We start from the raw sequence: 25,044 nt of genomic DNA on the forward strand, positions 1-25,044 counted from the left end.
ATGCCTCTCTCTCGCCCTGTCACAGCTCACCCTTCCCCCTCCCCATATCCTCCAAGTATTTGCTTGAAGGCGAGAAGCACCTTTTATATGTCAGTCTTCGAATACCATGGCCCTTCCTTTAGAATTTGAAATGAAGCCCCCTCCATCTCCTTGGCACTTCATATGAAAGGGGAATTCAGTAAATATTCTTGGCCTGGCTCTTCAATACAGTTTCTTAACTAGTTGTAGAATTGTAAAGACCTGGATTTAAATATTGCTTCTCCTTGTTAATGGTTGAATGGCCTTAAGCAAATTACTTCACCTCCCCTGATCTCCATGTCCATGTCAGAAAATCCGGAAGGACAGTGTTTATCTGGGTTTTGAGAGATGTATGAAACATGGAATGCGGTACGTAACACAAAATGAGCCCTTAAGACATCTAATTCCTTTTAGATCTTTAAAAGTCATTGATAAGAAAGCACGTTTTGAGTGCTTACTATGAGCTTGGTACTCTGCAAAGACATTATCTCAGTTAATCCTCACAATGTCCCAAGGATGGTTTACTTGTCTCCTTTGTTCTGATGGGTAAAGAGAGGCTCCCGGGGGTGAAGACCCTTTACCAGGGCACAGCACTACGTGAACTATTTCCGAAGTCCATCTCTTTCTAGTACACTATGATGCCTTCCCAGTACTAATTTTCCATCTTTTTTTTTGTTGTTGTTGTTGTGCCGGGTCTTAGTTGTGGCATGCGAATTCATAGTTGCGGCATGCGTGTAGGATCTAGTTCCCTGACCAGGGATCGAAGCCGCATCCCCTGCACTGGGAGTCGAATTCTTAACCACTGCACCACCAGGGAAGTCTCCATCTTATTTTAAAGAATAGATTGTGTTTATTTTTCTGTAGTTTTACTGTTTAACTTTTTTGTTCTACAGTAGAATTCAAGAGTACCTTCTGGTCCTAGATTAATTTGTGTTCCTTGTACAGTGCCTTTATAAATTTATAGCTGCATGGGTGGGGAGGACATGTGAGCTAAATGTCCATAAATTATGTGGCTCATACATATCATCATGGCCTCTGCTTTTTATTCCTCATGTGCTACTAATTATAAAATCACAAATATACACAAACCCAACTGAGTTCAGCATCTTTTAACCATGCCGTGCTATTTTGAGCACTTTTATTTCCTTTTATAAACAATTATTTGGCACCTTTATATACATATCGTGTAATTAATGGGAAGTAGCCTAAGAAAATTAAAAGTAATAAAGATTAGAGGAAACGTTACCCAGTTGTCAAAGTTAAACATTAAATTTAGGTCGTTAGATGAGGGCTGATTGCTGTTCTTTTGCCTGTGAAATTTGTTTTGCTGAGTAGTTTTGCTTTCATTCAGATGAATGTTGCTGTTGCTTTTATTTTCCTAATACAGGAAGTAGTAACTCCCTTTATTATATTAAGCTGTTTCCTTTCTAAGACACTTTTGCAAGCTCGGTCTGTAAGTTTCCTCTGTCACGCTGATCTTACATATTGTGTGTGTGCTTCCTGAAACCATTTAAGCATTGATGGAAACTATTAGCATGTCAGTGCAGCCTTAACAGAGAAAGGTTACTTGGTCTAAAAACATTCCCTCCTTCACAGAGAACCTTTCAGTCTTATATGATGTTGTATTGCTTCTAATTCATAGTGATTTTCCCAAGCAATTTTAATGAAGGGCCTAGAAGGTTTGGGGTTTAGAAACAGAATGCTTTGACGTTTTATTTCTGGACATGGATTTGAACATGACTTCCATCAGCCAGTGATTCAAACTACTTCCATCTGATGGCTGCCTTGTCTGCACAGTCAGCCAGGCGTCTTAGATTCATTTTGCCTGAGCAGATGTTCACGTCACACAGAAGATGCTGTCACCTCTGACTTTTAAGGATGCTACAGGGTTAAGCGTTTTCAGCTGAGTTTTGGACTTTAATCTGAAGAATTTACCTCTACCCGCCTGCCCCCAGTTGGGCCTTTATAATCAAACCTTGGAAAACGTCGTGATTCACCATGTAGAATATCCTGTATCTGACAGTCACACCCGGGAACTGATTTTGAAGGAGGAAAGCAGACATGATTTGTCCTCCATAATGTTTCAGAGTTCCTCTAAGCCTCTTTATATCTTCAATGTGTACCATCTTTTGTAAGAAACAAGTTCCATATGTGGTGTTGCAGGGTTTTTTCCCTTGCTCTGTAGAGGAACATATAGCTTAGTTTGATCTAAAACTCTCTCTTGCTTCAAGAGACACCTTCTGAAAATGTTCTAAAATTGATTGTGTTAGTGATCACACAACTGTGACTATATTGTAAACCATTGAATTGTACACTTTAAATGAGTGAATTCTGTGGTATGTGAATTATATCTCAGTAAAGATACACACACACACACACACACACACACACACGAGTCCCCTTAGTTCAAAATTCTAATATTTAATAAACAAGCCCATGTGCTCAGTATTAATTTTGCTTATGATTTTATAAGGCTTTTCACATGATTCCCCTAGCCTTTGAATTTCTTAGCTAAAGAGCTCTAATTTTTGCGGTTTAACCTTATGTACATTAATTTATCAACCAACAGGTGCATACACAGCACCTCTCTTGAGTGGCAACAACAAAATTGTTTTAAGGACAATGGTAATAGAAGGAAGGAAGGAGTGATTGTCACAGGAATTATTAATAATAAAGTAGCAATTGGAACTGCAGCCATTCTGTTGGTGAAGCACAATAGTGACTTAACCGTGATGGTGGTGACAGGGGGCCAACAATTGAGTGCCTGCTAATGGCCCAACAGGAGCAGGGGTTGAAAAGAAGGAATAAGTGGTTTACATCACAAAGGGGTTGTCTGAGAGCTGCTGGAGTGTGGTTCTGAGGGGAGGTCAGGCTAGAGACAGAAGGGATGATAACCATGGAGCTGTCAAGGGCATCTCAGGGGCTTAGGCGAGCACTGTGGCAGCTAGACATGGCCGGCTGAGAGCAGCTGTCCTGGCCCTGCCACTGCTGATTGATACAAAGGAAATGCAGAGAGAAGATAACTGAGCAAACCAGGAGGCCTGAGCGAAGCGTCACAGAATCTAAAAGCAAGACTTGGAGCCGGCGGAGCCTTCTCTGGAAATTCTCCTGGCTTCACTTTGACCAGGGCTGGACCACTCTTTAGAGAATAAAACTGCTGGAAGTGGGGTGTGTATGAGTGTGTGTGTGAGTGCCATGATTGGCAGCTCAGGTGAAAAGAGTAAGTCCTTGACATCTGTTCAACTACTCCTTGTGGTTGCACATTTCCAAAATGCACACACACACACACACACACACACACACACACACACGCCCAGCTTTTACCAGATGCCGTTGGGTGTACACACACACACACACACACACACATATATGAAGAACACCAAGACTATGGTCCATATTCCAATTGCTTCATTTGTTCCAATGCTGTCCTTCATAGCATTTCCCCCTCCAGCCAAGGATCATAGAGTCTATTTAGTTGTCATGCAGTAGAGAGACAGAAAGAGCAAAAGAGTATAAGGAAACTAATGGGGGCAAAATGTTAAGTATTGAGGAATGTGGGTAAAGGAACGTTCTCCCTGTGTGACCCCTGTTGACCTCTTTATCCCAGTCTCATGAGACTTGTCCTGTTACCCACTACTCTACAGCCGAAACAAGCCAAGCTGTTCCTACCGCTAGGCCTTTGCACCTGGGGCCCGTGGTCCTCCTGAGCTGCACGTGGATGGCTCCTTCCTGCCATTTAGCTATGAGTTGAAATATCACTTCTAAGAGAGGACATTCCTGCTACCTGCTACCTTATGACCCAATCACCTTCTATCCCCCTATATCAGTTCTCTGCCTGGATCCATCACTAGCTTATGATTTTGTCTGTCTTGTGCACCATGTATCCCCAGCACCCAAAACAGCCTGGCCTTGGGATGTGCTCAAACACTATGTGTACTGACTGAGTGTACTAATCTAATGTCCAGAAATAGGGAATCATTAAAAACTATGGCAATGCCTTATGGATGTGGTTTAAGCAAGAAAATACGTCAGAATCCTAATCAGGGGACATATATTCAAAGAGAACGTTTAGCCCTACCTTAGAATATTGGCAATATAAATTAAACATTTATATATTTTTAATTCAATATTAAATGTTTAAGATATATAAAATCTTTATATTCTGCACTCAAATTGTTTTAATTATGAAATATCTACATACATTAAATTGGTTAAGAGGGCATCAATGCTCTATAAAAATATCTACTATACAAACAAGGATTCCAATTGTATAAGTCGTATGAGTAAGAAAAAAAAACAGAAAGGAAATATTATAAAAATAATAACTATTTTAGGGAAATGGAATTACGAGTAATTTTTCCTTTTTTACTTCCCAAACATTCTACATGTGGTTTTATTACTTTTCTAATTAAAAAAATATTTTTAAAAGACAAAACATAATACAGGATATGTATAATGAAATACTAATAAAACTGTAAGTGCAGTTTGGAGATGGAAGGACGTTCTTGAATTTGGCATGCTCAGTGAATGACGCTTTATGAAAAATGGTAGTAACTGGTCTGGACTTTGCAGAGGCTGATAGGACTTTGAGGATAGACAGATAGGTAGAGAGAGCTTTTTAGGTTAAAGCAGCAGAATGAGCAAAGATAGGAAGGGAGCAACTAGCACACAGGAGACCGTGAGGAGAGAAGCCTAATTGAACGGAAGGACATGTGAGGTTAGCGGGAATGCATCTGGAAGAGTAGGATAGGGTCACATTTTAGAAGATCTTTTAAATTGGTCGGAGAAGTTTAGACTAGAAATGGAAGGAAATAAGAAACTACAATGGGTTCTTGAGAAAAAGGGTAATGTGATGGCCTGGGTGTTATAGGAAAATTATTCTAGCAGGAAGAGTGACACCAGTGTCCATCTAGTGTCCATGGCAGACACCAAAACCAGTCACAGCTCCACTCTGCCAAGACTCAGCCTTCAGACCATCTTCAACCAGCCCTCTGGTCAGCCATCAGTAATCAGTCCGAGTTGGCATATGAAAAGTTATTGCCTCCTCTGTGTGTGTGTCATACTAGAAAAGTGAAGGATGGGAAGGAGACAGGAACAGAGAGGTGAAGACCCAAAGGATGAGGACTTTAATAGTTCTGAGAATATAAGCAGGATAAGTATCTTGAGATATTTCTTTTTTGTTTGTATTATAATTAGGCCAGAAATGGAGATCTTTGTATATAGCTCATTATTCAGTTGTTACAGGAATGTTTTGCTTTTTCAGGCTTTGTCACTGGTGTACAGTTCCTTGGCACTTTTTGCTTTAAAAAAAAAAAAAAAACACCTTTCCTTAAATATTTAATAAACTTTAAGAACAGTCGCTCAAAGAAATGATGTGCCAAAAAAAGACTCTCACCCATTTTTAACCTACAAAGATTTGGACGCACCTGCTCTGTCCACTCGTGGGAGTTAACTTGTCAGAATTTGTTAAGTCACTATTTTGGGTTTGAAAAAAAAAGGGTTTGTTTCCTCTTGTTTTTTAAAAAATAAGCTGTTTTATATTGCAAAATAGCAAACAAAATTAAAAATAAAATTGTCTCATCTTCGGGGGAGAGAAAGCTTCTACTCTGTCAGTGTGTGGGCTGCAAGCAGAACAGAATGTTTATCTTAGCTGCATGTTAAAGATGGAACATAAAGTTAGCAATAGCCAAAAGGCCTTCTTTTGAATAACTTATCACAAAAGGGAAAAACATAAATCTAGTGGCAAAACAACTCTCCTTTATAAGCTAGTATTTCTTGGATAGGTCTGAGAACATCCAACATTTCCTTTCTGTCCACTTGTTTGGTTCAAGGTTACCTCCCCAAACCTCTAATTCAGGGTTTGATTCCTGGGACCAGTGGCAGCTGAGTTTTTAATTGACCTTTCATTTTCTTTTGTTTTCTTTCCTATTATCCTGATCAAGAGCTTACAAGACCCTATGAAAAAGCTGGTTGAGAAAGAAGAAAGGAAGAAGATTGCCCAGCAGGAAAGTGCAGAGGCCTCAGTGGAGGAACCAAGTCAGTAAGTCACGGCTCCTTCTCTTGGCAAACCTTTCTTCCCACAGGTAAGGCCACCGCCATCCTCGCAGACCGAGTCTGCCAGGGTTTCTGACACAGGGTGACTGCTTTACTTCCTCACTTCTCTGAGTAGATGTACTAAAATTGAGGCCAAACTCCTCCCCTCACATATTCCTGCTAGGCCAGGACTCGCTTATCCCAAGAAGAGACCCCTTTCTGGGGTCTTAGGAAGGGCAACTTGTGAGGAGTTGACTGGGGCAAGAGAGGGCAAAGGTCCCCAGTACTCCCTGGCCTCAGACCCAGCTTCCTGCTCTCTGGGATTTCTGCACCCCATCTATTCCTTTTGTCACCATCAGTTACAAGATCCTGTCCTAGATAGGAAATCCCCGGCTTTTCTCTCATAGAAGGAAATAACTTATTAGCTTACCTCACAACACATGTAGTACTCAGGTGGTATGATACACAAGTGTTGGGTCTTGACATTTTGTTTCTACGTGCAGACTTTCTGTTTCCTCCTCTGTGAAGCGGAGAGCAGCTTTGAGCGCAGGAAATGACTCTCCATCATCATTTCTTGCCTCTTTACAGAGAAGCCTCCTCCAGTCATTTTTAAACACTGAGATGAACTTTTCAACATATATGCTGCATGATTCCTCAACTCATACAGCAAGGAGGAGGTTTACATGTGAACCTATGTCTTTTTCTGTTGAGATGTCATAGCCCGTGGGAATGGGGTTAATCTTGAGCTGGCTAACCTAGTAGATTACCTTACTTCCATTTGTTCTTCCTTTTCCACACAAAAAAGTTTAGATGACAATCTTGCGCTAAAACAGGTTTACATTTTTACTGTGTTTCTAAATCAGGTTTTAAATCTCTTTTTTGTCTGACGGAAGTATTTACCACCAAGAGTAGCCTTCTTTAATTTTATTTATTTTTTTATTTTTTTGCGGTACGCGGGCCTCTCACTGTTGTGGCCTCTCCCGTTGCGGAGCACAGGCTCCGGACGCTCAGACTCAGCGGCCATGGCTCACGGGCCCAGCCGCTCTGCGGCACATGGGATCCTCCCGGACCGGGGCACGAACCCGTGTCCCCTGCATCGGCAGGCGGACTCACCACTGCGCCACCAGGGAAGCCCGCCTTCTTTAATTTTAAAGCAAATACTAGAAAATTTCTTTAGTGCAGACCAAAGACAATTTTTCACTGTAGGAACAGCTATAGAATGTGCTCTGAATCTAGTACAATTGACTATTTGAGGGGGAAGCAATTTAACCTATTACTGTTAGTAATGGTGATGCTAGCTACCATTTAGTGAGCACCTACTGTGTGTGAAACACAATGCCAGGTGCTTTATTCATGTTATCTCAACTCATTCTCATGATGACCCTCCATGTAATTAACATAGGCATTTCCCTGTTGTGTTAATGATGGAAGTGGGGCTCAGAGAGGTTAAGGGACTGCCCATGGCCCCTAGTATAGTAAGAGGCAGGGCCTGGAGTGAGTTCTGGTGCCTTTTTTTCACCATATATGTTACTGCAATCAAAGTAAAGCATTAACTTTTACTTAGAGAGGAACCACCGAAGATTAGTTTTGGGTGGTTAGTTTTAATTGATTTCATATTTCTTCATTATTTTTAGTACTTCCTTTTTTAAAGCTCAAAAAGTATAAAAGTAACTAGTTTAAATGACAATGAAATTTAATAAGAATTTTGTTCAGAAATGGCAGATAAAGTGAACCACTTTGCTAGGAGGGGGATTCAGAGGCACCAGCTGAATCTCAGGGTGGTGATGTATCTGTGCCATCATCTTACCCATGAATAGTGAGAGTTCAGTAGGCAACAGTCTTGTGGATTTGAGAATGATCCTGCTTTCAGCCTTATGTAATTTAGCTAACCTCCTGAGGTATCCTCTCCTGTAACACCACGAATCAGAATAAACACCTGCTTGTCCATCAGTTTTTTAACTATGTTTTTAAAGTGATAACTGTAAGTATCTATCTTTGTTATACATAACTGCCCACCTAGATATTTACAGAATATGTGCCTTGGCATGAAACTAAATTCAGACATTAAGATACTACTACCAGTTTTAGTACAGGGACAGAAGAAAGCCAGCAAATTTATTTCTTCTTCCAAAAATATATAGCATGTAAATGACTGTATGTTCATATTGTGTGTGTGTATGTACGTACAGTAATAGATATTGTACAGAAAATCTGGCTCTATCATAAGTATAACATTTTCAGAACAACATTACTAAACTTTGTTTTTTAATTTTAAGGTTAATTTCATTAGAGGATGAAAACCAGCACAAGGAATCCTCTAGTTTTAAGAGTAAGTTTCGATTTTTATTTAGAATTGCTTCTGAAATACTGCTGCACAACAGCCAGCTCATTTTCTTTTTTGGTAAACTTCTTCTAGACCTTTTTTTCCAATTGAGAAAATTCTATATTAATTTGCTTCCTATCATTTAATTTTAAATTTTCAAATATCAGTGCTGTTGACCCTATAGCGTTATTGAGAGAGGTTGTATATTTTGAACTAGAAAACAGCATCATTAGTCATTTCAGCAGCAGCCTGTCAGGGGAGCATCACTATTGACACTATTTCTTTTACAACAGGTGATAACATTTCTGCTATTACCATTACGAGTTGTAACTGCCATTTGGGCTGTAGAGATGGTTGCAAAGAGATTACATGATGACATCAGGGGAGTTCGATTTTGGCTGTGTCATGGGGTGTGTATTGGTCATGGTTGGGAACAGATGGGAGAGCTCAGACACTGCTCTTCCAGGTGGTTCCTGGGCCTGCTCAGTACTGAGTGGCACCAGATCCCTCTGGCGTACTGACCCTCGTGTGGTCGGAAGAGGGATCAGAGCACTGGTGGACCAGACAGCGTGCTTTGAAGGGCTTGTCAGCTATTCCTGCCTTCTGCTATTACAGGCCATTCATTCACTGGTGTGTTCTCGCATGAGGAGCATGGGGTAGGGTAAAGTGTGACAGAACTCAGGATGGAAAGCTGAGCCTTTCGCTGGGACTCAAATTCTTGGAGATGCAGGGGAAAGTTTTATAGGTAATAGGAAGAGAACTAAAATTACCCCAACCGCCTGTTCAGCCTGGCCCTCTTGGAATGTATCTGCCTCTGCCCTTTGCTGGGGCAGCCTTTCCAGGAGACAGGAGGGGGCAGATTACACCCTAGAACTCCCCCTCTCTTCCATCTCTTCCCTTCACACTCTGTCTTCCTTCCTACTTTTCCAACCACATCACCTACTTTATTCTTCTCCCATTTACTGCTTCCTTTGCTTTTCCCCCATCTGTCTTTCAACAGGGGGAAAAAAAAAAAACTATCACTTTTTTGCCTCTACAGCTTGGCTTCGTGTCATCCCTTCGTGCTTGTATGCCTTCACTTACTCATGTACTTGTTCATTTGTTCAGCGGATGTTAATTGAGAGCCACCTCTGTGGCGGACACAGCACAGGGCTCTGGGCCCATGGTGATGGACCCTTCCAGGATGGGGCTTACAGTCAAAAGGGGAAGCAGGTGGTAACCTAACAATTACACAAGTAACCGGGCAACTCCAACTTGGGTGTGGGCTGCAAGGGCGATGGACCTGTGTGTTAGGGTGACTTCACCTGTTCGAGGGCACCGGGGAACTGGCTAAGTCAAGGCTACTGCAAGACCTATCAAAGCAAAAGAAACAGCCTGGGCAAAGACTGTGAGCCAGGGAGGACTAGGGGAAGGTCAGAGGAACAATGTCCTAGAGGTTGACGGAGGGAGTAAGTGGTAGAAGCCAGAGAGGCAGGCTGGCCATGTAAGAGTCTCTGACTGTATTGATCCACAGCCTCAGGATCATGCAGGGCTGACAGCACGAATCCTGTGGGAATCTAAGTAATCGAATAGAAAAATTTTAGTTTTGTGGGAAAAATGTAAACTCCAGTTGATTCTATTTCTATTCAAATTATCAATATAGATCGTTTATTTATACAACATGCGACAGTACAGGGGGATCAGATTTTCTCTCTGTGCCGTATGTTCACTTGCTTGTGGTAGCTGCATAATATTTTGAGATCGTAAATGTTGATTTCCTTATTTTATATATACACAGAATGGAATCCATTATAATGAAGTGCGATCTGTCCTTTATTCTGGGACCTGTAGAAAGTCTAATGTACCTATGAGCAAACCAAGTTTTAAGGTCGTTATATTGTGCGTACACACGCACACGCACACACTTTATCAGGCAGAAGGTACAAAGAGTTCCCATATATGCCCTGCCCCCCGCACATGCATAGCCACCCCAGCTAGCAACATCCCCCGCCAGGGTAAACAATCAATGAACCAACACTGACGTATTATTATCTCTCAAATTCCATAGTTTCTATTAGATGTTGTACAGTCTGTAGGTTTTCACAAATGTTTAATGCCATGTATCCACCACATGCAGAGTACTTTCACTGTCCTAAAAATCCCCCGTTGCTTCACCTATTCAACTTTCCCTCCCCCAAACTCCTAGCAACCACTGATCTTTTTATTGTCTCCATAGTTTTGCTTTTTCCAGAGTGTCATATAGTTGGAATCACGCTGAATGTCGCCTTTACAGGTTGGCTTCTTTCACCCGTAATCTGCCCTTTTATTTTAGCCAGGCCCACGTGGCTGAGGTTCCTTAGCGCACCGTCACTCGATCTTCTGGTACTTAAGTCACACATTTGTCCGTAGAAGGAGAATTGTTGATCAGTGTCATGTAGTTTTCTACCAAACAAAACAAGGATTCAGGGCTGTTAACTCAGCATTCATGGAGAGCCAGCAGCTTGGGTAGATTATCATCTGAGGACCTCTGCTTCTGTGTGAGTGAGTTTGTGGATACCATTTCTTCCTGAAGCCATGTATTTACCTTAGCATTAGTATATGAACACACACAGCTTTCTGAATTGGTGATAAACAAATGCATGTGTTATATTTACAGCTGAAGATGGAAAAAGTGTTTTATCTGCCTTAGACAAAAGCTCTATACATAATGCATGCTCAGGTAGTCTAGATTAAGGAAAACAACTCAATTTTAGTAATTTGACTCAAACTCCTTACAAAATGAAAATGACTCAATTTTCTTTTCTTTCTTCTCCTCTAATGAACCTATAGATGAACTATTAGACATGAAACTCGAGGAAGGTGGTAAGATTTATGCATTTCTTTGGGGTTATAATTTGTTTAATATTTTAAATACTGTTGTTACATGCAGGAAAATGTAATTTTTATCTTTTGAATAGCTTTGCATTCCCAAGCAATTGTTTTTAGGTGACTGTCATTTGTCTTTATAAGTGACTTCAGATATGCTCAAGCACAAATAGTATGTGTAGATCTGTCATCTTTAGTGTAATTACATAATGTTCAAACTACTAAAGCTAAAAGCTATTATGTCAGAGGTTGAATGCTGGAGTAGAAAAAAAACATGGCTTTCAGAATCAGACAGACCTGAATTTAGATATGGTTCTCCTAGAAATGATCTCTATGGCCTTAAGTAACTTGCTTCATACTTAAACTCTTTTAGCCTCAGTTGTTCTCATTTGTAAATTGGAGCCAGTAGCAACAGTCTTGCTGGGTTATTGCCAGGATTGGAGATCAAGTATGCAAAGGGTCTTTCATCGTCTCTGACACAGGGACACTCTCCAAACGGTAAGCAGAGATGGTAGGACTAGAAATGTTGCCCTGCTGGGACTTCCCTGGCAGTCCAGTGGTTAAGACTCTGCACTTCCACTACAGGGGTCGCGGGTTTGATCCCTGGTTGGGGAGCTAAGATCCCACGTGCCGCGCATAGTGTGGCCAAAAATAGATAAATTTTTTAAAATAAATAAATAGATTATAAATTATGCATTTAGGCAATTTTCAAAAAATGAAAAATCTAATTAAAAAAACAAGAAAGAAAGAAATGTTGCCCTGCTGATGTACTGTGCTTATCTTCATTGAACCTTAGTTAAATGCATAGGGAAAGCTTGCCTGGCCAGGTCCCACACCCAAGTTCACCAGACCTAAAATCATTTACTAAATAACCCCCCACAAGAGATTCCAGAACTATGGATTTGGATGAGACATGCTTAGTCTTAAGCGATCCCAAGAAATTGAGTGTGTTCAGCTTGGTCATAGCCTTTGCTTTCCATCCTACCCCTGAGATTCTCAGCCAAATTCTAAAGCATCCCTTGCCCTGGGTGGCTGGCATACCGTCTGCCCTGGTCTTACAGGTTTCTTACAGGACTAGAAGTGGGCCAAGGTCATCCTGCCAGCCCCAGTTACCTAGGGCTGATGATTTTCTCTACTCAGTCTTTGCTTGATTTGGATTTAATTCCCAGAGTGTGAGAGGGGAAACTCTGGAAAACAGGACATTGGTTAAAGTTTTTTCAAAATTGGAAAGGCATCACAACTCTAGCACTAAGTTTCCAAGGCTTTAAAAAAAAAAAAAAAAAAGTTTCCAAGGCTAAGGCATATAAACTTGAGGGCAAAAACCCACTTTCCTTATTAATTTTTCATTCTAGGCAACACACTGTGCAGTATTTCATGAATGTCCATGCATATTTATCAGAATGTCTACTTATTTGTAAATACTGAAATCACACCAGGGTATGAAAGTAAAAAAGCAAATAATTAATGCAGATTGCCATTACATGGCCTATATTTTCATAAAAATGTTTCTCCCTTGGCTTAAGGATAGAATATTTTGATGAAATAAAAGTGCTTTTAAGCAAATTATTTTTTGGAGGGGGAAAATATTTCAGTCTTACAAAGGTGAGATAAGGATAATAATGTAACAAGTAATAGGTACCCACCACCTAGTTTTAGCAAGTCTTAACATTTAACAGATTATTTATAATTATACATCAGCTTCAATTTATTTTGATAGGAATATGATTTATCCTATTCCCAACCTCTTGTTTATATAGTTTGCTCTTTGCTTTTATTATCTCCTATTTAATTTCATTATTTTAATAAACATAATTTTTGAGTAGGTGGTATATTCACATTGGTGCAAAAATCAAAATGATATAAACGTATACAGTAAAAAAAACAAAAGCAAACCTCTCACTCCCATTGCTGCTGCCCACTCTCCTCTCTATTTCAACATTCCCATCCCTTAGTGCATCCCTCCAGTGTTTCTTTACACAGACACAAGCACATTTGAGTCTATAGTCTCGTGTTTCCCTGCTTCTTCCAAAAAAAGTTTCTTGGTTTTGGTTTTTGACTTTTTAAACTTGGTTATAGTGGTACAACACTAACCCAGTAGCCATGCCTTTCTTCACAGAATTAAGTCAGAAATGCTAACTGCCCAAGATACAGGCTTACTTTCATGAGCTTCTTCTAACACATGTGCCAAGATATGTTGGAATAAGATTGATATCTTTCTCCTTATTTAAAACACCTCATTGGTTTGTAGTTACAATCTTTGTTTCCTAGAATTGTGGCTCATATACTTTTTTTTTTTTTGAGCACTCAACTTAATTCTGAAGATAAAGAGATGAATGTGCTCTTCCTCAAAATGTGTACTTGTTCTCAGGCAGAAAAATTGATTTACAAATTTTCTTGGTTAAATGCAGTGTCACATAATTTCTCCTTTCCCTTTATCTCTGCCAACCCACAAAGCCCCCCTTGAGTCACCAGCCGTGCTTTCCCTCTATCTGCCTCTTATGCGTCCGCAGCCCCAGGGGTAGCATCAGCTTAAAAATTAACATGGCCACGAGTATAAAAATATTCTCTCGGTGTACAGAGAACTTGCGGTGATGGAAGAAAAGAATACTCTTAATTAGTTGACTTCCAAATGTGTGCCCTTCGGAAAACTGCCAGAAGGCCCAAATCCTGAATTAAAATACTGATTATAATATGTAAGACATTAAACAATCAAGAAATAAAAAGAGCTTAATCCAGGGATGGCTGACTTTATAGGACTGGGGGAGCTGTAAGCTCTAGCACCCTGCTGCTTGGAGGCTGGTTCACTCCCAGTGGTGATTCTGTTGGACAAGTCATGGCTAAGCCCTGGTACAGTGTTATCAGAGAGCAGACCGCTTCTGTCTACAGCAAGGACACAATTCTTCAGGAGCCGTGGCCCAGAAAATCACTCCGACTCAGTGTCATAATGAAATGTGTTTTCTCCTACTAAATAGATAAGGTAATGGAAAACCAGTATTTGGCCAGTTTATACAAACATTTTAAATGAAAAAGAAACTGAGTGACATTTTGAGATACTTGAAAGTGGCTCTGAAATCACCTTGTGACCACATGTGACAGTCCTTAGTCTCAATTCACAAGTTATAACATGTGAAGTCTTGTGTTCCTCAAAGTTGGGCCAAGAAAAATAACTCTCAGATAACTGAACAGAAAGTGGTGGGATAAAGCAGAAGAGAGTTACATGAATTCAGCTCACCTAAATCTCCTAACTCGGCCTTATCCAAAATATCCCTCTCTAGGACAGGACTAACTGGACCAATTTTAAAATGGTTTAATTGTTCATATTACAACGAAAATGTTTGTCTTTGGCTGCTTCCTTGGTTTCTATCTCCAGATTTGCGATTCTAAATTCTGGCCAATAGCAAATGACTGAGACACTCACTCACTAGCTCCCATATGTGTGGGTGAGAAGCTTTAGCCTGGAGCAGTAATATGCATTTCTGTCCCTGCACCCAGGTCCTGCCCAGTCATTCAGAACTGTCTCCTGTACTTACCTATATATATATATATATGTAGCTAACTAGGGGTCCCATTGCTTCCTCACAGCCATGTGTCAAACACTAAGCTCATTATCTTTTCTCATAAACTTTCCCTTCTCCTTGTCTCCCTCAGTCTCCTAGGGAGAAAACTGCTGGCTTGGTTCCTTTCATGAGATAATGATGTACCTTAAAACCAAATACTGTTCTTATTTAATCACCTTATAGTCTGTAGTGTTCTATGTAGCTTTACCCCTGCTCCAGGTATCAAGTTTTCCGGTAATACTGCTTGCTTGTTAAGCTCTAATGCTACAGTGGAGGAGCAGGCTCATAAAAAGTATTTTTTTTGTTTTGTTTTGTTTTTGTGATACGTGGGCCTCTCACCGCTGTGGCTTTTTCCCGTTGCGGAGCACAGGCTCCAGACGCACAGGCTCAGCGGCCATGGCTCACGGGCCCAGCCGCTCCGTGGCATGTGGGATCTTCCCGGACCGGGGCACGAACCCGTGTCCCCTGCATTGGCAGGTGGACTCTCAACCACTGCGCCACCAGGGAAGCCCCAAAAAGTATTTTTTGAGTGCCTACTCTGGGTCTAGCATTGTTGGGGGTTTTTTTCTCTGATGGGGGAGGGGTTGTTTGTTTTGTTTTTTGTCTAGTGTGTGTGTGTGTGTGTGTGTGTGTGTCCCAGAGAGTGGGCAGGGTGGGTTTTCCTCCATCTGCTATTACTATCCATGTCTTTTTTCACGAGAAGGGAGTTTTTAGAAGCAGTATTCTTGAATTCCAATCAAGTACAATTTGTTACCAGAGCCTTTTATAATGAAGACTATTTTTCTTGTTAGACAGCTTCGTAAGGTGGTTTCCTACCCAAGTGTGAGGATAGTGTTGGTGTTTGGGGTTTTTCATGTGTGTTTCAAGCGTGTGGCCTTTACAATTAGTCATAATGTTGAGAGTGGGGACCAGGGAGCAAACCAGAGTGTCTTCCTGTTTCACACACAGATGAAGGGAACTTCTGTGACATTTATCTACTTGTTTTCCTGTGCTCTCATTTTGGGTCTGTGTAGTTATGTTTCCATCTTCTGTGTTCCTAATTTCTGCTGAGGTCATGAACCTCAGTATGATTTCAAAAATATCACCCGAGTGGGCTGTCACCTGGCTCCTACATTAGGTTTCTGTCACCCACACTCAGTCTGAACTTGAGAGCTTCCTCTGAAGGTCAGTTTTCACTCAATGAAAACTCACTGGGTCAGAATCATTATTCCTAGGGAATGTTTTCCCAGAGGCATAGGGTTTTTATTTTTGAATCCTTGGGCAGGGCAGGGCAGGGTAAACGTGCTAAGTGGTTCTGTCATTTCGACCATTCTGCCATGGTGCCTGCAGCTGTGAGCTTTGCCTAGCTACCAGTGGAGCCATATGACCTTAGAAACCCTACAAACTTTACAAAACTTAAATATTTGTTTATATATGAGATCCTTAATAGGCTCTGAAGTGAAAGCAGTGTGGTGCACTGAAAAAACAATTTGACCATGGGTCTCCAGCCAGATAATTTATAACTAATAAAGTATATGACCTTGAGGTCACCTAGCCTGGGTGTATTTTTCCTCATCTGTAAAATGAGTTAGAGGAGATGATTTATACGATCCCTTTCAGTTGAGTATGACTCTTCTCTTTGGGCATCTCATTGGTAGAAAACAGCAGGTTCCCAGACAGGAAGGCAGGAAAGCATGTTTGAGGAATGGCAGTCGGAGGAGTTTTGCTGAATCGTAGGCTTCCCCGAAGGCAGTGTCGGCTAGCTGCTGAAAGAGCTGCCTTAAAGCTTGACTGTAGTGGTCCTGAACCCACCATAAGGAGTGTTACTTCACTCAGGAGTCAGAGGGGGCCATTGAAGTTTTTTGAGGAAGGGAGTCATAACCTCACAGCTGAATTAAGCAGAGGTATACAACAGGAGGGTGCCTTTTATGGAGCGCCAGCAGGTTCGCCAATGGGCAAACCCCTAAGGGCCCCCAGGTAGGAATTTGTCATCCAAGTTCAAGAAAGAAGTTGGAGTTGGAGATGGAGATTTGAGAATGCTCCCAAGCAACGCTGGAACCATGAGAACAAATGAGATCTTCTATGTAGAGAATGTAGGGAAGAGAGAGATGTTGGCTTAGGAAGAAATCTTAAGGGCAACCAGAATAGGAAGAGGCAGCAGGGAAAGTATTATCAAGGAGATAGGAGGACATCCAAGAGAGCCACTTGATGGGGACTCACAGGAGATGACAGCATTTCCAGAGCGGGCATTAGTGCAAAGTGCTACAGAGGTCAAAGCCTGAGAAAAGGGGCTTGGAATCTGCCATGAGGATCTCTCTGTTAACCTTCGAGAGGGCCCACTTCAGTGTAGGTGGGGGCAGGAACTTGATTACAGACAGCCCCAAAAAGAGTGGTGACAAAGTAGAGTGTGTGGCTGTAGAAGAAAGAAACTAGGACAGTGAGTTGACAGGGGGTGTGTGGGGAGAGACAGCACCATCAAGTGAAGATTGACATTGTTGGCTGTGCACACACCTGAGGTCAGGGAGAGGAAGCCTTGGAGAATGAACAATTACAGATGCTGATGCTGGAATAATACTGGGAGCAGAGCAGGCTCCCACAAGCATGGGGAGAGCATAGGGAGGGCTAATCTTGCAAAGGATGAGGGAGTGCATGAAGGGTCGTAGAGCTGGAAGCCAAGCAGTGAGAATTTGAGTATGTCACGTGTGTTGCCCTTTATTTTTGTAGTAGTATCTGCGGTTGGGTTACTGATAGGAAAGTAAACATGGAGACTTGAGAGCCAGCAAGGGCATGAAGGGGGCTGGAAGGAGTATCTGTGGATTTGGCCCCTGCAATCTCTTTGTTCATTCTTTAAGACAAAGGCAGGGTGGGGCTCCGTAACCCAGGAGCAACGCTTGCTCATCTACACGGTGGAGGCTGTGACTCCAGTTGTAACTCTCACCAGGCTTCTCTCAAAGAGCTTATCGTATCTCTGTGTGTCCTCATATTCTCACAGTTGAGTTGAATTATTTCCAGAGAAAAATGATAGCATGATTCTTAAGAGCCAACTGACTAGTGTTATTTTTCAAGTCTTGACTTGTCTGGTTACAGACCTAAACCTGTCCTTTTTCACTTGTGATCTTCTTACAAGTTATGTACAGTAATTTCAAGCATCTTAACTATCAGGGCAATAATTAGGAGGTTTCCCTGTTTTCAGGTTCAAGTCAGTGTCAGTGTCATTGCTTTCAGCTAACAAGTTTTCTTAAAAGAGAAAATATCCACAGTGCAGCCTGCTTTAACTGTTAAATAACCAGGACACTAAGTAACAGACCACATTCAATGGTAGACCTTAGACTAAATCTCAATTCAGAACTAGCTCTGGACAGTATCATCCTCCCCGTGGGTCCTTTTCTTATTTCAGTCACTAAATCTGAGTTGGATAGGATAGATTATTAGTTGGGAATCATTTGGTTGGAAGTAATAGAAATCCTTCTCTAAATAGTTTAGCTTTAAAATTAAAAGAGAATAAAAGAATGCATGGATATTGGTCCATGTAACTTAGGTGGATTGACTTTAAGCAAGGCTGTATCCAAGGGCTTAAACAGTGTGGTCAGGATTCTGTTTCTGACTCTTCCCTCCCTTTTTGGCTCCATCATCACTGGGAGCTTCAGTTCTGCATCTTTAGAACTTAGAATCCCAAAGAAGAGAGCCCCTTTTCCTTCCAGCTTCCATATTCCAAACTCAGGGAAGCCCATCCCTGAGCCAGTCACCATGCACTGAGAAATGAAAGACTCTGGCCAGCCTAGGTCACACATCCACCTGGGATGAGGTGGTGAGGCATCTTAAGTGGTATCTCACCAGGATCAGAGGAGAAGGTGTCTCCCCGAAGGGAAACTAAAGAGGAGGAAGAAAGGGATGCTAAGTTAGCAAAACCCAAAGAGGTCTACTCTAAATACCATCGCACGAAACCTAAACAGTAAACAGAAAGAGCTCTTCCCGTCTGTGGTTATTTTTGAAAGGCTCTCAAGGTTTATTATTTGTAGTTGCTAATGTTGGTTGTGATTTTCCCTGGATTGACATCTAGATCAAAGCAACGAAGGCTCCCCCAGGCTTTGACTCAGTGGAGAGCTGTAAAGTGACTTTGGGAGGAATGCACATAATTTTCAATGTTCCTTTAAAGTCATCTGTTTCTCTAGGGTCTGTACATCGACTTGAATTGTTTCCAATAAAAGGAGTTTGGTTCAGCAATCATCTGGTTTCAGTCAGGCCAGAAAGTAAACCATGAGAAAAGATTTGGGCACTCAGGACCCAACTGAAAGTAGGAAGTACAGAGATTTGTGAAGTTAATAGATGTAAAAAGGGTGATGCTGAGAGAGACTGAGGGGGAGGGAGGAAGGACACCCAAATGCATGTTGATGGACACACCCTGTCACAGCTGAGGTTCCTTCCTTTGTTCACAGCGGTGAGCTGCCTCACCTCTCCTGCCCTGCCTTCCCTACCACGCACAGGCCTAAGTGGTTCCTGCACTACTCTGTCACTACAGAACTGTCTCAGAAGCTTGTTTAGTAAAATGCCATTTTCCCAATCTTCTCACCACCACACCTACAGGCTATATCTTAGTGCAAACCTCTGTGATAACACAAACAAGAAGAATGCTTAAATTAGACAGCTGTCCAATTAAGGTGGTATTTCGCCACTATTTTTAAACCACAGTGATAGGAGCATGCCTGGACCCCTCCCCCCCTGATGGATAGCCAGTCTGCACAGCACATCCAAAATCCCCTCTATCATAGATCTTTCTATAAAGTATAGTTGAAAATAGATCCAGTAAAGCCGACAGAGATATAAGAGCTTTATCTAATTCATGTGAAGCCTTTTTAAAAATTATCTCATATATTTGAGGGAAACCTGTTCACCTCACTTAATATGACAGTGTCAGCATTACCATCTAGCTCAGAGAAAATGTAAATCATGATTGTTCCCTCTCTTCATGACTTAACAACAAAAATGTTTGTAGTTTCCAAGTGGCAGTTAGACACCATAACAAAGCCAGAGTTTAAAAAAATCATCAATTCTTGGTTTTCAAAATATGTAGAAAACTCAATGAAAGGTTATAGGATTTGTGATAGTAATGCCCCCATTCTACTTGTACTCACTATTTAGTAGTTTGTCATTGTTCATATTCTAAGAATGAATCTCAAAAGTCTTCCTTCTGGCAATGAGGTTTCAGTTGTATTTCTTTTGATCTTCCTGATGATATTCAAGTGGGCATTATTAATAAGATTTTATAGATGATATAACAGAGGCCCAGAGGGGTTAAGGGTCTTGCCAAAGTCACACAGCAAGTAAAGGAAGGTCCAGGGGCTCCTCCTTTGGTCCAGTGCTCACTCCAACTGTGTCTTTGGTCTGTGAAGCTCATTCTCTAGTGGTTCTGTGTGTGATTTGCCCTGTTTTCCTGTCATTCTTTCACCGCTGCCCTCAGGCAAACCAGACCCACTTTTCCTTTGTTTTATGTACTTGGGGTGCCGCAAATGAGACAGGAAGCAAGGATGTCTTTCTTCGTCATTGTTAGACTTCCTGATACCTCTGCTCCCATCTCCCTGGGTCAGTCTGGGAATGGTGAGGCTCCCCTTCTCATCCTGGTTGGCAGGGCAGGCTGCCACATGGTGTGTTGGTTGTGAATTTGGGGCTTGTATGAGAAGATTTGGGAGGCTATACAAACAAGGAACTAAGATCTCCAACATGCCTTCAATCCTGGCTTTGTTTCATGTCTGAGCAATGTATTGATGGTAAATGTGCTTTTATATTAAGGAGAAACCAACACTCTAGAATTTTGTGGAAACTATTTCAATGCAATTCTAATGGCTCAGAAACTGGACTTGCTTTGAAGGAAAGAGAATGAGTGAGAACTAAACAAGGATCCACTTGCCCAACTAGCAGCAAAGCCAATTTACTGACACCAGGTTGTGGTGAAGGAGAGTACAGCATTTATTGTAGAGCCAAGCAAGGAGGACGGGCAGCTCATGCTCAAAAGACCAGAACTCCACGATGGCTTTTAGTGAAAGGGTTTTCAAGGCAAGCTTAGGGGTGTGGCTTGCAGGGTGTCTGATCAACTCATACACTTCTCTGATTGGTTGATGGTAAGGTAACAAGGTGATGTTACAGGAATCTCAGTCATCAACCTTCTGGTTCCAGCCTGTCTACATGCTGGTGGTCAGCATGCAGTTAACTTCCTCCACTGGGTGGGGGTTTTAGTATCTGTAAAACAACTCAAGGATATGGCTCAGGATATTATCTATAACCCTTGAGGAGAAACTAAAGGTCTTTGACTTTGTTTTATGGCTCAGCTATTATTATTTTGTCTTGTTTGACTGTGTTCCTTTTTTGTTTTTGTTTTTTTACTTCTCTGCTTAAATTTGCTCTTTCGAACTCTGGGAAGGCCTAGGAGACTAAAGCTTTTATACGAACAAGAGGCAGGGGACATGGGTGGTGGGGCTGTCCCCAGGAAGTCCTCACAGGGTATTGCTTGGTTTCAGTGGGACTAGAAATTTAATTCCAAAATTTCTTGATAGGCTGTAAGGGAATTAATTTATATTTTGATTAACTTTTTAAAAAATCTAGCCATCACCTGGTCTGTCCCATCCCAACCCCCACTACATTTATTCCCTAGGGCCTGGGCCCTTGGTGGTGATATGTTTCGTGTTCTGTTGCTTTGATCAGCTTGCCTGGGCCCAATGGCAGGGACCCTGGAACCTGAAGGTGCTGACAAAGATGACCTGCTGCTGTTGAGTGAAATCTTCAACGCTTCCTCCCTGGAAGAGGGCGAGTTCAGCAAAGAGTGGGCTGCTGTGTTTGGAGACAGTCGGGTGAAGGAGCCAGCACCCACTGCGGCCCCAGGAGAGCCAGACCCCAAGCTCCAGACAGGCTCAGGATTCCTTCCTTCACAGCTTCTAGATCAAAATATGAAAGACTTACAGGCCTCACTGGAAGGTATGTGCCACAGGGATTGAAATGGGTTTTTTTGTTGGTTCATTTTTTGTTTTTTGAAATCCAGTGGCCTATTTTTCCTTATCTTTTTTTAATGTTTTCTGGGTTTTATCTTATAAAACTGGTGTTTTATAAGATAAAATATAGCCGGTGTCGTTTTTGTTTGTTTGTTTTTAAATTTTCCTTTTATATTCAGTGACTCTTTAGCTCAAATTTCAGAATCACGTTCCAGCTTTAAGATATGTATTAGGGTTTAAAATCTATTTCTTCTCATAATTTTCTCCTCCTGTTAACATTTCCTATTAATCAAAGGCTAGAGGGGTGGTTCTCAGTCTTACTGTCTTACTTTGATTTTAGACTTTTTCATGGCACACTTGAGGGATCAGATTGCCTTCACGGTTGTGGCTTGTTGACTTTGCTATCTCTTCCTGGCACTCACCCTAGCTGAGTTCTCCCACATACTCATGAGGCAACATTCTCCACGTTCCCGTAGACACGGAGCTTTCTGGGTGCTTTTTTTCCTCTCCATCCGGGCTTACCAGTACCCTGAGTATGCCCTCAGCTCAGCTGTTCCTGTTCTGCCTGAAACACATGGCCCAACAGTCCCCTGAAGCCCGACCACGGCAGAAGTAGAGTTTTCACACTGATCAAAAGTGATCGGCAGCATTGGTAAGGGTTTAAGGCACTCCGAGGCTCACCGGCAGCCCACATACTGGTTAAGAATTGCTTACGTGGGGAGCACATTGATTTCGAGTGCAAAAACTAACACTCAGGTTGAAATTTAAATTTTGAAGTTTGAGTTTCTAAACAAACCTTGAGAAGGAAACCATTTTAGTAGTTCAACACTTTTTTTCCTCCTTTCATGCTTTAATTGTAAGACAGGAATCACTGTTAAGAAATTCTCAAATTGTTTTGGTTTTTCCATGAATTTAGGCTATCTCCTTTAATAAACAACGTGTTTATCTGGCTCTTAAAGCTGAGAACAAGTGGCAGAGCTGGAATGATTAAGTAATTATGGGCTATTAAATTAAACAAAACAAAAAAACACCTCAGGTCTTTGGAGATGAGGTCACGGACATGACAAGAGTTGGTAGGCAAGACCAAAAGAAAAGTCTTCACTCTTTTTTATGAAATACATGATTCCTTTCATCGTCCTTATTGAGTCCTATTTTGTAGCCATCTCATTTATTCTCAGTAATGGAGTTAGAGATAGGAGGGATAACTGCAATCCAAAACTACATCTCTGCCCCGACTTTCACCCCTGGGTTTCACCACCTCTTTTGCTGGGACCTCAGATGAGCAAGGCTGACAAAGACTGGGTTTCATCACCACCCACCTGTGGCAGAGGCACTAACAAGGCGTGGGAGAGTCAGGGGCCGGAGTGGGATCCACAGCTCAGAGCTGGGGGCTGCTGGAGACTCTCCAGATGTGCTGGAGGATGAATCCCCCTGGCGCCCCCCAGCTTTGGAGATACCAGGGCCCCTGCTGCTGCCCAGGAGCAGTGGTGGCAGTGCTTCTCCCTCGCTGGTGTGGCCAAGTGTCACTCTATTGTGAGCGCCCCAGGCTGACACTGAGAAGTCAGAGCCACATGCCCTCTTCCTGAGCAGGTAGAGCAAGAAGATCCCAGCTCAGGCCCAGGGCGCTGTCCCCAGAACTCCGCCTGAGAGCTAGGACAAGTGTGGTGGCTGTGGGCTTTGCACTTCAGCCTTGCCCCATGGCCAGGAGAAAGGCACACGACCACACTTGGGTCTAAGGAGGGAGGGAGGTGATCTGACGGCAAGAGAGATGCAAGCTCGCGCTATGGAAAGAGAAAGAGGTACTTCAAAGGGAGGCCATTTATTTCTCAGGCAAACAAGAGTCTCAGTGGAGGTTACCACCCCAGTAGCACTTTAGCAAGTTTCTCATTTGTCCAACAAATATTTATTGAGTCCTCTGGGCACCAGGCACTGGTGATTCACCTGAGAACAAAACAGACAAGGCTTCTGCCTTCCTGGAACTCACATTCTAATGAAGAGGAGATAATGAACAGTAAACATAATAAAATTACATTGTAGCTTAGAAAGTGACCAACGATTTGGAGAAAAGGAAAAAGTAGAGCCAGAGATAGTGTTGGGGGAACAGCAGGGTAGATCAGGTATGGTCGAGGGTCTGCAGGAGAAGCACCGGGGCTGGAGTGAGAGAGGGAGGCAGTTGGAGAGGAGACGGGTAGGGCCACATAGGGCCTCATAGCCTTTGGAAGAACTCGGAACCATCACAGCATCTTGGACCGAGGATGGACATGATCTGATTTACCATAAAGGGACCATTCTGGCTGCTAAAAGTTTCCTTTCCTCTGCTGGGGTTCTACCAAGATCAATGTTAAAGGAGTTATTTTTGTAACCTCTGAGTTATCCTGTTTCCTTTGCATGCCAACAGCCATAAATTGAATGTCTATGGAACTCAAAATGACAGAAAGAAAAGTGAACTTCAGTGTTTTAAAGAGGAAGCCCATTCAGCTTCTATATACCTACAGGTTACCAGCAGGCAGCCCCAACAATTCTGCCCCAGTGATGCCCTCTGATTCAGAAAACCTTCAAAACATGTGTACAGATAAAGAGTGGGCTCCCTGCTTTGATGATTGATCATGTAATCCAGTTCTAACCATATTCTGTGCTTTTGTCAGGACTCCCTCCAACCTCCTAAAAAAAGAGCAAAAGGTGGATGTTGGCTCTAGATTTTTTTCCATTGCATCCATGGTCTAGAAAATCCATCTGTACACATGAATTGCAAAAGAATCTAAATAATTATTAAACTTTTGACACCTCATATTGAAACTACTTCCCCTGATTATCCAGATCATCTCAAAAACTAAATCAAATAAACCACCGATATAAGTAAGTAGTCAAACTAAACGTGGAGTAGGAAGGCTCATTGGCATATTGGCTCAGCAAGGCAAACAGTGGTAGGGAGTTCAGAGCCTGGGTTTCATTTCTGTAAACTCCCTTCCCTGCACTCACTTTGCAGCAATTGGTCAGGCTACTCATTCTCTGGGCCTTTGCCTTCTCATCTGTAATACGAGGTATTAGACTCACTAAATAATCTATCAGGAGAGACCCAAGTCATCTGAAGGAGCTTTTCACTTTTCCACAAATGTCATCTTCTTATCCCTGGGTTAACCCCTACTTCAGAGATGCTGTGGTCTAAAACTGTTTGCTTCTGTGACTTTGCCCTTTATCGTGGTAAAATAATAAGAACCAGCTCTCCCTATGGCATGCGCTGTGGGCCAAGCACTCCCATGTGCTTTACGTGTGTTAACTTACTTCATCCTCACCACACCCTTCCCAGGCA

At 42.1% G+C, this 25,044-nt stretch overlaps 1 protein-coding gene across 2 annotated transcripts in view; it reads left to right on the plus strand.

Moving 5' to 3' along the window:
• The window catches only part of ICA1 (islet cell autoantigen 1), a 126,053-nt gene that overhangs the window by 91,724 nt on the left and 9,285 nt on the right, over window positions 1-25,044 (plus strand). For both annotated transcript variants that reach the window (XM_082846763.1, XM_082846764.1), the window contains 5 exons: window positions 5,961-6,058; window positions 8,328-8,380; window positions 11,010-11,072; window positions 11,174-11,215; window positions 21,451-21,720. In XM_082846763.1, coding sequence (XP_082702889.1) covers window positions 5,961-6,058; window positions 8,328-8,380; window positions 11,010-11,072; window positions 11,174-11,215; window positions 21,451-21,720 — 526 coding nt within the window. The remainder of the gene's footprint in view (window positions 1-5,960; window positions 6,059-8,327; window positions 8,381-11,009; window positions 11,073-11,173; window positions 11,216-21,450; window positions 21,721-25,044) is intronic.

The sequence above is a fragment of the Leucopleurus acutus genome (assembly GCF_964270905.1).
Source record: "Leucopleurus acutus genome assembly, chromosome: 9".
Taxonomy (NCBI): Eukaryota; Metazoa; Chordata; class Mammalia; order Artiodactyla; family Delphinidae; genus Leucopleurus; species Leucopleurus acutus.